The sequence below is a fragment of the Physeter macrocephalus genome, chromosome 21, assembly GCF_002837175.3.
Source record: "Physeter macrocephalus isolate SW-GA chromosome 21, ASM283717v5, whole genome shotgun sequence".
In the NCBI taxonomy this organism is placed as follows: domain Eukaryota; kingdom Metazoa; phylum Chordata; class Mammalia; order Artiodactyla; family Physeteridae; genus Physeter; species Physeter macrocephalus.
In genome coordinates, this window is record NC_041234.1 from 8,418,312 (window position 1) to 8,431,522 (window position 13,211).

At 40.6% G+C, this 13,211-nt stretch overlaps 1 protein-coding gene across 1 annotated transcript in view; it reads left to right on the forward strand.

The window, feature by feature from the left end:
• The window catches only part of PDK3 (pyruvate dehydrogenase kinase 3), a 70,255-nt gene that overhangs the window by 36,719 nt on the left and 20,325 nt on the right, over positions 1–13,211 (forward strand). The window contains exon 6 of the mRNA XM_007119352.4: positions 13,054–13,131. Coding sequence (XP_007119414.1) covers positions 13,054–13,131 — 78 coding nt within the window. The remainder of the gene's footprint in view (positions 1–13,053; positions 13,132–13,211) is intronic.

Here is a 13,211-nt window from a genome sequence, read left to right on the forward strand (position 1 = left end):
GGAGAGGCCACAGCAGGGGGAGGCCCGCATACCACAAAAAAAAAAAAAAAAAAAAAATAAGTGAATAGGCTCAGCTTCAGCACCCTAAGAATCCTGTATGTAGGTTTCTCTCTCACAAGATAACCCTCTGTAGGCCCCCAGCAGGGAAGGGAAGCAGGATTGGTCTTATCACCACTTGTATGTTCATCTGGCCCTAGCCCAGTGGCTTTTATGATTCAGAAAACCTGGTTCAGATAGTTGACTGCACTTAGAAAAAAAGGCACACATTCATAAAGCAAAAGTGCATTATAATACATTGCATGTGTGCCTTTTCTCTTGAACTGCAAGCAATTTGAAGTCAGGGCATTTGTCTTATACTTGTTTTGTGACTTGCATAGAACTTAGTATATGCCTGTGTAGATGGTCAATAAATATTCCGTGGCTTGAGAAATGTTCAACTTTTCGGTAATTTACTTTAAAAAAAGCTTTATTGTGGTACAATTCACATGCCATACAATTCACCCATTTGAAGTGTACAATTCAGGGGTTTCTAGTTTATTTATGGAGTTGTGCAACCATCACCATAATCCAATTTAATTTTAGAACTTTCTCATCACCCCAAAAGAAACCCCATAGCCATTAGCGGTCACTCCCCACTACCCCTCTCCCCAGCCCTAGGCAACCACTAATCTATTGGGTTGGCCAAAAAGTGCCTTCCGTTTTTAAGTAAAAATAAAAGACGCATTTTTCATTTTCACCAAGAACTTTACTGAACCACGTATTCACCCTTTTGTTCCACTACCTGCTGCCATTTTTCAGGTAACTTCATAATTCCATCTTACCAAAACTTTTTATCTTTTTGAGCAAAGAACTGTTTCAGGTGCCTTTTAGAGTCTTCCAGGGAATTGAAATTTTTTCCATTAAGAGAAGTTTGTAAAGACTGAAATAAATTGAAATCCAAAGGTGCAATGTCTGGTGAATACGGCGGATGAATCAGAACTTCGCAGCCAAGCTGTAACAGTTTTTGCCTGGTCATCAAAGAAACACGCGGTCTTGCGTTATCCTGATGGAAGATTATGCGTTTTCTGTTGACTAATTCTGGACGCTTTTCGTCGAGTGCTGCTTTCAGTTGGTCTACTTGGGAGCAGTACTTGTTGGAATTGATCGTATGATTTTCCAGAAAGAGCTGATAATAGAGGACTCTCTTCCAATCCCACCATATACACAACATCACCTTCTTTGGATGAAGACCGGCCTTTGGTGTGGTCGGTGGTGGTTCATTTCGCTTGCCCCATGATCTCTTCCGTTCCACATTATTGTACAGTGTCCACTTTTCATCGCCTGTCACAATTTGTTTTAAAAACGGAACATTTTCATTACGTTTAAGTAGAGAATCGCATGCCAAAATACCGTCAAGAAGGTTTTTTTCACTTAACTTATGTGGAACCCAAACATCAAAGCAATTCATATAACCAAGCTGGTGCAAATGATTTTCAGTGCTCATGTTGGATATTTTGCGTATGTCAGCTATCTTCCACGTGGCATAACGTTGATTGTTCTCAATTAACATCTTGATTTGATCGCTATCAACTTCAACTGGTCTACCCAACCGTGGAGCATCTTCCAGCGAGAAATCTCCAGCACGAAACTTCGCAAACCATTTTTGACATGTTCGATCAGTTACGGCACTTTCTTCATACACTGCGCAAATCTTTTTTTGCGTTTCACTTGCATTTTTACCTTTCTGGAAATAATAGAACATAATAGGCCGAAAATGTTGCTTTTTTTCTTCCATCTTCAATATTAAAACGGCTACACAAAATTTCACCAATTTTGATGTCTTTTTTTAAATGCACGCTGATATGACAGCTGTCACATACAATCTAACAAAATTGTTTCAAATGAAGTTAAAGAGAATTAAGTGCTACTATTAGAGCCATCTTACGGAAAAAACTAAACAAACCTTTTGGCCAACCCAGTACTTGCTGTCTCTATAGATACTCCTATTCTGGGCCTTTCATGTGATTTCATATAAATGAAATCATACAGTACTTTGTTTCTTTTTATGGCCAAATAATATTCCATTGTATGGATAGACTGCATTTTGTTTTATCTTTTCATCAGCTGATAGACGTTTAGGTTAGCCAGGTGACCTTGGACATGTTACATAACCTCTTTGGGCCTCAGTTTCTTCATCAATAAAATGGTGCTCTTGGCAATTCAGCTGTATCCTAGGGTTAAGTGAGTTAATATATGTAGAGCTCCTGAAGCAGCACTAGCACCCAGGAAGGGCTGTTAGGTAGACAAGTTCGTGAGCATCCTTGGGCATCATGTGAGTCATTTGCCTTCTCGTTTATACCATTGATTATATAATAAGTTGGTGCCTTTGCTTTTGTTTCTGGCATAAGTTATAAAATATTTTAAAACATTTAGGACATTTATAAGACAATTGAATATTTGATGAAATATTTCAAGAAATATTGTTAATTTTTTTAGGTGTGATATTGGTATTGTGGTTATTTTTTTTTAAGGTGTCCTAGCTTTGAGAGAGGTATTTTGAAATACCACACATGATATGAAATGCCTTGTGGGATTTGCTTCAAAATTATCAAGAGGTAGGGCAGTGAAAAAGATCAGGCTGTGTTGAGAAGTGTTGAGGCTGGTGATGAGCGCACTAGGATGCTCTGCACTTCCGTCAACGTTTGCAATTCTTCATAATAAAGTTGTAAAAACATACTCCCTTTAAAAAAAATGGTTCTGAGGAACCTAGGGGTAAGACGGGAATAAAGACACAGACCTACTAGAGCATGGACTTGAGGACACGGGGAGGGGGAAGGGTAAGCTGGGACGAAGTGAGAGAGTGGCATGGACATATACACACTCCCAAACGTAAAACGGATAGCTAGTGGGAAGCAGCCGCAGAGCACAGGGAGATCAGCTCGGTGCTTTGTGACCCCCTAGAGGGGTGGGATAGGGAGGGTGGGAGGGAGGGAGAGGCAAGAGGGAGGAGCTATGGGGACGTATGTATACGTATAGCTGATTCACTTTGTTATACAGCAGAAACTAACACACCATTGTAAAGCAATTATGCTCCAATAAAGATGTTAAAAAAAACATGCTCCTTTTTATCACCTCATTGTTTCTGCACAAAAAGTCTCTCACTAATTTTTTAGAGAGATTTTAACCATGAGTCAGTGTAAGTAGAGAAGTAACGGAGAGTTCTCGGCGCTTGTTAGGGCAGAGGGGTGAAGCAGCGCTCAGGTGAATCAGAGGATGAGCTGGACGCTGGAGGAGGGTGGAAGCCGTTGTTTTGAGCACTTACTGTCTGTGTGGCTCTTACTGGACTTATTACATCCTGCCTGGTCTTGGCATCGTTCTGTACTTCTGTTGGCCTCTCTAATGGGGGTGTAAATTCCTCAAGGGCTGGAATTACGCTTGCATCACTCCTCTCAGGGACAGAAGTTTCATACCAAACACCAGCGGAAGATTGTGTGCAAAACAGTTGGATCAGTATTTGAAAGAAAGAAACTAGAAGTTTGTGCCTCCTGCTTTCTTTGGCCTTTTTAGTCGAGGTTTTGACCCCGGGCCAGGTCGCCTCCCACCCTCTCCCTCTTTCCGCGCTCACTCACAGCTTTATCTTCACTCTCTCTCCTGCCCCTTTTGACTTTATACCCAATGAGTCCACCAGTTACCATGAACATATTTTACTCCATCCTCTCATGTAGCCATTCCTACCACTCGTCTGGCACAACTTAAAGCCTGGGCTCCTGGCAAAGCTGTATCCCATGATGATCAGCCCCCCATGCCCCTCTGCCACGGGGAATGTCACCTCCCCCAGCACACTTCTACCCTCACACTCATGGGGCGAGGGGCAAGGACTGCGCTGCTGCCTGTTCCCCACCGCTTCTTTCAAACCGTGTTTTTCATTTCTTAATAGCCTCTTTCCTTAAGACAACAGTGGAGGCTGGTTTCAGATTCTGAAACTGCATGAACCCGCAAAGCAACTTCCACATCATCAGCTCTCCTGCCACCTCCGTTCCCTTCGTAAATCATAAATCATACCCACAGCACACTGAGGACGCTTGGCTTGTACGTACTTTCTAGAATGCCCTGATGCTTCTTCCACTTGGTGAGACATATGCTTCCTAAGGGCCACTTACTTGTCCTCACACTGTTGGTGTAAGTTATACCACATGAATGTGTATAAATACACATAATTTATTTATACGTTATGTAAACTGAAGAAATGTGAGTACAAAAAAGAGACTTATTTCCATAAAAATCAAGGCGAGTGCTTTGCAAAGACTTGATAAAGAAGAGATTCTTAAAAATGTAATGAGATGACTGTGAACAAGGTAACTTCTGGGTGACAGGGCAGCACTGAGTAAAAATCCCAGAAGGAATCTGCACTCGGATTGCTTGACAAGTATCTTTAAGTTTATTGCACTTTAAAGAAATAGGAATTGGAATTCATAGGTGTGTGTGATATTGTTTATCTAAGAAGTATGATCTGGGACCCCAAGCTGACGCCTCTTCAAAGGAGAGACATTGGCCTTATATGAAAAGATTGGTAGAGGAATAAATTGTGTATTCAAATGTGTATTTTAAGTTAATGTTTACAGTTGTAGTCATTTTATGGTTTCCCACTATCCAACTTTTTTGTCAATCATCCAACTTCTGTTTCCGTTTTGGTCAGTCAAGAGGACTGATAGCATATTACCAAAATAATAAAAAGTGCTCATTGAAGACAATTGAGAAAATGTGGGAAAAGAGAGAAGAGACTAAAAATCACCTGGCTTCATAACCCAGCAAGAACACTGTTTTATACTGAATTCATACCAACTTTACAGATAGCAGCTGTGAATAATGTGTCTCTTCATATGAAATCCATAGTACTTGTGTATTTCCCCATCTCCAGCGCTAATGCCCATCACACACCACCTTCCTGGATGAATTCAATGTCTGATCTGCTATAGTCATAACCTCTATATTCAAGTAGTTTTCCCAGCTAGGTGTATGTAATCTTTATTCCTCAATGAGGTATTAGTCTTAAATCAGTTACCTTTCCTACCGTGGCAAAATTGGCTAGGCACCCTAGCAGGAAGCCTGAAGGTCTCTTCCCTCCCCGTGGACAAAGCAGATTTTAATAGCTTTCTGTTTCATGCCCTGTGGACCCCACTTTTAATTCTCTAAGTGTCTGCATACCCAAGCAGAAGCTCTTTCTGGCTCAAAATAAGACTGAGAAAAATTAAACAAGGCAGACAGCACGAACTATCAGAAGGCCTGGAAGTTCTTCCATGTCTTCTAGCAAAAAGGCACTGGTGTCTCCACCCCCAAATGCCCCAGGGACAATAGAGAGTCCCAGAGGGCCCAGGCCTCCCCAGCTCTTCTTCCCAATACCCCCAAATGCTGTCAAGGAGAGGAAGAGATGTGTGTCAGCTTCCTTCAACTCTCAGTGACGTCTTACCATTCCCTTCCTCTTTTGAAAGTAGTTGGTATTTTTTCACTGGTTTTTCACCTTCTCCTCATACCTTCTGAGATTTTTCAGCTAATCTTCTTTACAATGTTGTGTTAGTTTCTGCTGTACAACAAAGTGAATCAGCTCTATGTATACATATATCCCCTCCCTCTTGGAACTCCCTCCCCCCAACCTCCCATCCCCCCCATCTAGGTCACCACAGAGCACGAAGCTGAGCTCCCTGTGCTGTACAGCAGGTTCCCTCTAGCTATGGGTTTTACACATGCTAATGTATATATGTCCATCCTAATCTCCCAGTTCATCCCACCCCCCTTCGCCCCCCCGCCATGTCCACAAGTTTGTTCTCTTCATTTGCATCTCCTTTCCTGCCCCCCGTATAGGTTCATCTGTACCATTTTTCTAGATTCCACATATATGCGTTAACACATTGTACAATATTTTTCTCTTTCTGACTTACTTCACTCTTCTTCATTTGCATCTCCTTTCCTGCCCTGCGTATAGGTTCATCTGTACCATTTTTCTAGATTCCACATATATGCGTTAACACATTGTACAATATTTTTCTCTTTCTGACTTACTTCACTCTGCATGACAGACTCTAGGTCCATCCACATCTCTACAAATGACCCAATTTTATTCCTTTTTATGGCTGAGTAATATTCCGTTGTATATAGGTACCACATCTTCTTTATCCATTCATCTGTCGATGGGCACTTAGGTTGCTTCCCTGTCCTGGCTATCGTAAATAGTGCTGCAGTGAACATTGGGTACATGTCTCTTTTTGAATTATGGTTTTCTCAGGGTATGTGCCCAGTAGTGGGATTGCTGGGTCATATGATAGGTCTATTTTTAATTTTTTAAGGAACCTCCATACTGTTCTCCCTCTGTCTCTAATAATTTTTTTCCCTTTTGTTTTAGGAAACTTGATTTACAGGGTGTAGCGGTTCTGAGTTTTAATGACAGCTCTGCTATTGATTTTCTCAGCTGTGAAGGTCCTGCATGGTTTAAGCATAGTCAGATGTCCAGTCCAAATGACCGGTGTGTGTGTGTGTGTGTGTGTGTGTGTGTGTGTGCACGTGCGTGCGCCCGTGCGTGCCTATGCACGCGCACGTGCGTGTTTTATAGCCTTAGGAAGCCTTAATGAACTAACAGTGATTCCATACTTGGATCTCTTGAGACAGGCTCTAGGAAACTTTTATGTAGAAGGGTAGGGACACTATTTTTATTTTTGACTAGACAGTTGTATAAATGTGTAGAAGTGGGGTGCATCTTGCATCATCATAATTGAATGTGCAGAACACTGAAGCATGCCTCCTTGCTGCTTATTTAGCACATTAATATCTACCTTTACACGTCTGCAAATTATAGCCTCGTGGCACTGAGTGCTAGAATTAGTGTTGTGGAGCAGCTCCTATTATCCTCTGGGAGGTGCCTTCCATTGTGACCCTTTTCCCTCCTTTCTGTGTAAGAAACCAGGAAACAAAATGGAAAATCCTGTGATAAGATCGTTTTAAAGGTACAAACTTACATACTTGGCACAAAAGTCAGCTCTCACAGCGACGTTAGCTTGCCTGTGTTGTTCCTAAATGCTCTTATTGCTCGGCTTAGCGTAATAGCATACAAACGGTATCTGGAGAGCGTGTCATTATACTGGTTCAGAAATAACGTCTTGTGCTCTCACTTCGGGCTCTTCAGGTTGCAAGTAACAGAGACCCACTCCCGCTAACTCAAGAGACAGATGTATTAAAAGAACCTAGTTGGTCGCATGGTAATCCTAGGGCAGGAACCACTTTGTAGTCGGAGCTATAGAAATTGGAACTGGGAAACAGAAAGCAAGGGTTTTTTTTCTGTGTATCTTAGTAAGTGGGTTTGTCAAGTCACAGCCCCTCAGCCCCACTCTCTTGTCTGTAGACTGGCAGCCTTTTTAGGGCAGCTTGTTTAGGGCAATGACAGGCACTCCAGACCTTCTAAATCATCATAACTCTAAGTGTTTCCTTTTGCCTTCTGCCCTGCCTGAGTGTCTCCATCCTGAATTCGCACAAGATGAATTTCATCGGCTCAGCCCGTCTTTTTGCCCACAACCGCAGGTTTTAGGATTCTAGTCAGCCTGTGGATTGGTCGCCCTTACATTAGATGTTCTGCCCCCCACTTCTCCAGTTGGTTGTGCTTTGGGCAGTGGGAGAGGGTCTAGCACTTAAAAAAAAAAACCCTGATGCTTCCCACTCGGGATGGGTTTTGGGTAAGTGATGATAAACCTACCTTATTAGAATTGCTCTGTGACTTAAAAGCATTTCTTTTTTTTTTTTTTTTTTTTTTTTGTTTTTTTTGTTGCATTGGGTCTTCGTTGCAGCGAGCTGGGGGCTACTCTTCGTTGTAGTGCGCGGGCTTCTCATTGCAGTGGCTTCTCTTGTTGCGGAGCAGGCTCTCTAGGCATGTGGGCTTCAGTAGTTGCAGCATGCGGGCTCAGTAGTTGTGGCTCGCGGGCTCTAGAGTGCAGACTCAGTAGTTGTGGTGCACGGCCTTAGGGCTTGAACCCGTGTCCCCTGCATTGGCAGGTGGATTCTTTTTTATGTTGCGTTACGCGGGTCTCTCACTGTTGTGGCCTCTCCAGTTGCGGAGCACAGGCTCCAGAGGCGCAGCTCAGCAGCCATGGCTCACGGGCCTAGCCGCTCCGTGGCATGTGGGATCTTCCCAGACCGGGGCACGAACCCGTGTCCCCTGCATTGGCAGGCGGACTCTCAACCACTGCGCCACCAGGGAAGCCCTTAAAAGTGTTTCTTAAAAGCAGCATACATTGTAAAGCAGTCATACTCCCATAAAAATTAATTTTAAAAAATAAATAAAATGAAGGAGTTAAAAAAAAAAGCAGCATACCTGTGACTCTGTAATGCTTTGTGGTCGTTTACGTTTACCTTGTTCAGGCATTGTTTCTTAAACTCGAGCTTTATGGTTTTTGGTATCCTGTTCATGTTTGTTTTTCATGTTTGTTTTCTCACTCAAATTCATCCTTGTCCAGTCTCTTATAAGATATCTGTAAGCAAACAATGGCATGTGTTTGTGATAGAGGCTAATATTGGGTTGGCCAAAAACTTCGTTCGGGATCATACAGAAAAACCCGAATGAACTTTTTGGCCAGTCCAATATTTGCTAGCAGGGTCCTCTGGTGAATTTTGAATAGGAAAATCTTCTAATAAAAACATCTAATAAAATAGCGTCCATACACTGTCAAATTTTCCTGTGTGCTTCTTAAAACTGATTTGTGGCTACAGTGGATCTGTTGGGCTGGTTGCCATGTGAACCTTCACCTTACTCTTTATGGCTCAGTCTTTTTTAGTTTTAGTCTTATGCGTTTATAGTTTGGGTAGTCTGTCCTGGGGAAGTAGAAATGTGCTACACCTACAGGTTTTTTTTTTTTCTTTTTAAAAATTATTTATTTATTTATTTGGCCACGCCACGTCTTAGTTGCAGCACGTGGGATCTTCCTTGCAGCATGTGGAATCTTTAGTTGCGGCATGCAAAGTCTTAGTTGTGGCATGTGGGATCTAGTTCCCTGACCAGGGATCGAACCCGGGCCCCCTGCCTTGGGAGCTCGGAGTGTTAGCCCCTGGACCACCAGGGAAGTCCCTGCCCCTACAGTTTTGTTAGTTACTTTATCATCAATACCTCATTTCCCTTGAAAACAGGTTCTTAAAACAATGAAAATCACTTATGTTTAGTGGCAGTAATAACCATTTCCTGATATTTCCTTTTAAAGATTGGGTGGTAAATAGTGACTCAAATATATTGCAGATAAACGTAATTTGATAAATTATCGTATTTTAAGATTTTGGTTCCTATTTAAGCAATAGAAAAGTTTTATTAGAAAGCTTATTATTAGTAGAACTTGCATTTTACTCTAGATTTAAAGGAAGTGAATTTTTAAGCCAGTAGTTGAAGTTTGGTTGTTATGTTGGTGATTTTTTTAAAAAACTTTTCCATTCTTATGGTACTTTACTTAAACAGAAGTATCCTATTTGAGTATATATGTGCTGTCATACTCCTCAGTACCCCATGATCATTCATGGCCTGGGAGTGACAGTGATAGAATTAGCATGACCCAGCCTTGACTTTCTAGGCTAGTGGTCTCCAAATCTACCTTCTCTTCAGAATTTTTTAAAATTATGGATTCCCAGGCCTCAACACAGAGCTACTGCATCAGCATCTCCAGGGGTTCATTGAACCTATACTTATTTTTAACTTGCTAATGAATTCTCCACACACGCACAGGTTTGGGAACCACTCTAGCCCTCTAGTTCCCAGTCTGACCAAAAAGAACATCTCGAATCAGTATAATTTATTGAAGCTGGAGAATTTTTGCATGGGCAGGATTGTTCCATTTAACAGATGCCCACTGGGTGTGTATTGTGCCCAAGGCATTATGATGTGCCACGGGAATTTGTAAAGATGCATATGAATATAGCTTTTACCAGTACTGCCCCCAAAAGACTTTTGGCTGGCTGGTATATGTGAGTCTCATCGTCATGTCTTGAGTTTTTCAAGGATCATAATGCAGTTGTTAATGACAGCACTGATACACTGTAATTTGTGGTAATGCTTGAAAAATTCTTATTCATGTGGTTTCAGGAACCATACTGAGTCTTTGAGTTTCAAGTTGGCTGCATTTATCTGGACTCTCCTATCTTCCACATGTTACATTTGTGTCATACTTTTTCTTAATAATGCTGTTATAATCTCATGCTATTGAGCAAGCTAATGCCATGAGGAAATAGCACATTTAGTGGAGTTGGGCTCGTTTCCTGTTTTATGGTGAATGGAAGAGCAGTGTAAACATCTTTAAAGGTGTTCTGTCCTTGGAGGAGTTGTTTTGTGGAGATGTATTGGCATTTTATATGCATAACGAAGCATCATTTTTAGATTTCAGTATTTATTGGTTTAAGCGTTGGGAGTTCTTGGTCAGCTTTGTGCTGTTGTGTCGCTAGGTGGAGATGTAGCATTGTTTGGTGGTGTAGCCACAGCACAGAGAGTGAATCTTGATTTCTTTTTCCAAAAGAACTGTACAGATGTTTGATGAGTTTTATTATACCCTACGAAAAAAACTTGCGAACTTAATATAATTCTAAATTGTAATTTTCTTTGTTAGGATTTAAATACAGTCCACTTTGATGTCTATTTTCACACCGATCAACTCTTTACATTTTTTTCTCCTCTTGCTAACGTTTCCTTTGGCTATCCTTCATTATTTCATCTTGTCAGAGGGATTCTGATGTCTCTATCTGTGGTTCTTTGTAGTGGTTTAATTCTCTTTTTAAAATACGAATTTATTTATTTATTTATTTTTGGCTGTGTTGGGTCTTTGTTGCTGCGCGTGGGCTTTCTCTAATTGCAGCAAGGGGGGGCTACTGTTCGTTGTGGTGCGCAGGCTTCTCATTGTGGTGGCTTCTCTTGTTGTGGAGCACGGGCTCTAGGCGCGCGGGCTCAGTAGTTTTGGCTCGTGGGCTCTAGAGCACAGGCTCAGTAGTTGTGGCGCATGGGCTTAGTTGCTCCGCGGCATGTGGGATCTTCCCGGACCAGGGCTTGAACCCACGTGCCCTGCATTGGCAGGCAGATTCTTAACCACTGCACCACCAGGGAAGTCCCTATAGTGGTTTAGTTCTAAAAGTTTAATACAATGAGAATTTTTTCTCTGAGGTCAAATATTATGTAAAATTTAAGTTTAGTAGCAATAAGAGGGAAATGAACCAAACCTTATTGTCTGAACATACCCTAATCTTATCTTTTGTATTATTTGAGATTGACATTGTCAATTTTTAATGTATTTAAATTCTGTCAGGCTTATTTTTCCCCCTTTCTTCCTTCCTTCCCTCTTTCCTCTTACCGCTTGAATCTTAAGTATCTACTCTATGCACAGTACTGACATGGGGAATATAAAAGAAGTACGAGCCTGTCTCCAAAGAGCTGATACACACTTGAGGACATTGCAAATGCAATCATGAAGCATTTTAAAGTAATTTGAATATCTGATCTTTAGAATTGTAAAGGTGGAACTTAAAAAAATCTCCTCACTTTGGAAGACAGTCTAGCTGTTCTTCAGACGTTTAAACATACAGCTGCTGTATGATCAAGCAACTTTTCTCTCCTGGGTCTATACCCAAGAGAAATGAAAACACATCTTCACTAAAAAAACTTGGACATGAATGTTCATAGCAATATGAAAGAACATGTGAATGTTCATTTGTAATATCTGAAAAGTGGAAACAATCCAAATGTCTGTTGATGGATAAATGAATAGACAAAATGTGACATATTTGCATAATACAATATTAATTCAATAATAAAAAGGAATGAAGTACTGATGCATGCTACAACATGGGTGACCCTTGAAAACACTATGCTAAGTGAAAGAAACCAGTCACAAAAGGCCACATATTGTATGGTTCCATTTATATGAAATGTCCAGGATAGCAAACCTATAGAGACAGAGTAGATCCGTGGTTGCCTAGGGCTGGATGCGGGGGTAATGACTGTTCATGGTTATGGAGTTTCTTTTGGGGGTGATGAAAAATGTAAAATTAATTGTGGTGATGGATGCACAACTCTTCGAACACACTAAAAATCATTGAATTGTATGTGCACTTTAAATGGATGATTTGTATGGTGTCAGAATTGTATTTCAATAAAGCTGTTTTTTAAAAAAAAGTAGATTATCAAAAGGTTTAAAATTTATCAAACCAAGGAATATTTATTGACTAGCTAACAGGCATGAAATAAGTTCTATGTGAGTTATGAAACAAGTGTAAGACAGAAACCCTGACCTCACATTGCTTACAGTTCAAGAGAAAAGCACACATGCAGTGTAAAATAATGCACTGTCGCTTTCTGAATTTGTTCCCCATCTTTTGGATGTACCTTCCTGAATTCTCTCTTCCATTCAGATCTGTAGTGGCTCTGATCTTCTTACCCTTTGTCCTTGCTCCTCAGACTTTGATAAAATAACAGCCCCAACCTGTTAACCTTTAACTAACTTAAAGGACATTTTTAAAAATGTTTTAATTTTATTGAAGTATATTTGATTTAGAGGACATTTCAAAGCAAGAGTAGTGTCTCCAATAACTTAAATTGTGTGGCTCACGGAAACGCGTTCATTTAGCAAATACTTGCTGATGTTTAATTTACAAATAATTGGCAAATCGTAAGATGGTTGCCATTATTATTTTTGAAATTACAGCACATATCTTTTTGGTACAGGTTAGTCAGGTTGCATGCTGTTCAGAAGTATAGTCTTGAGTTTATAGATTTTTTTCATGAAAAATGCCTCAGGAATATTTAAAAGTTAAAGCCATGTTTAGTATAAAGCTGGCTATGTCGTCATTAGTGCAGTATTTTGATACTGTTGTGGTCATTAAAACTAAAAGAGAAATTTTGGTTCAGTTATTGTAATTCTTTTGTAGGCAAAAAAGGCTATTTTTTTAAGGCAGTAGTTGATTAATTCTAAATCTGTCAGGTTACAGATTGTCCTTGTTTCTTTATTCTATTGAGTCTATCTGTCTGAGTCCATGCTGTTAGTGCAGCAGCTAAACTTTTTTCTCTCTTTGCAGATGCATATGAAACTGCCAAGATGCTTTGTGAACAGTATTATCTGGTAGCTCCAGAGCTGGAAGTTGAAGAATTCAATGGTAAAAGGAAAATAATTTCAACCTTAAATACAAAGAAGCTGACTAAAAAACTGATTATACCTGAGCTATATTTCAGTGAG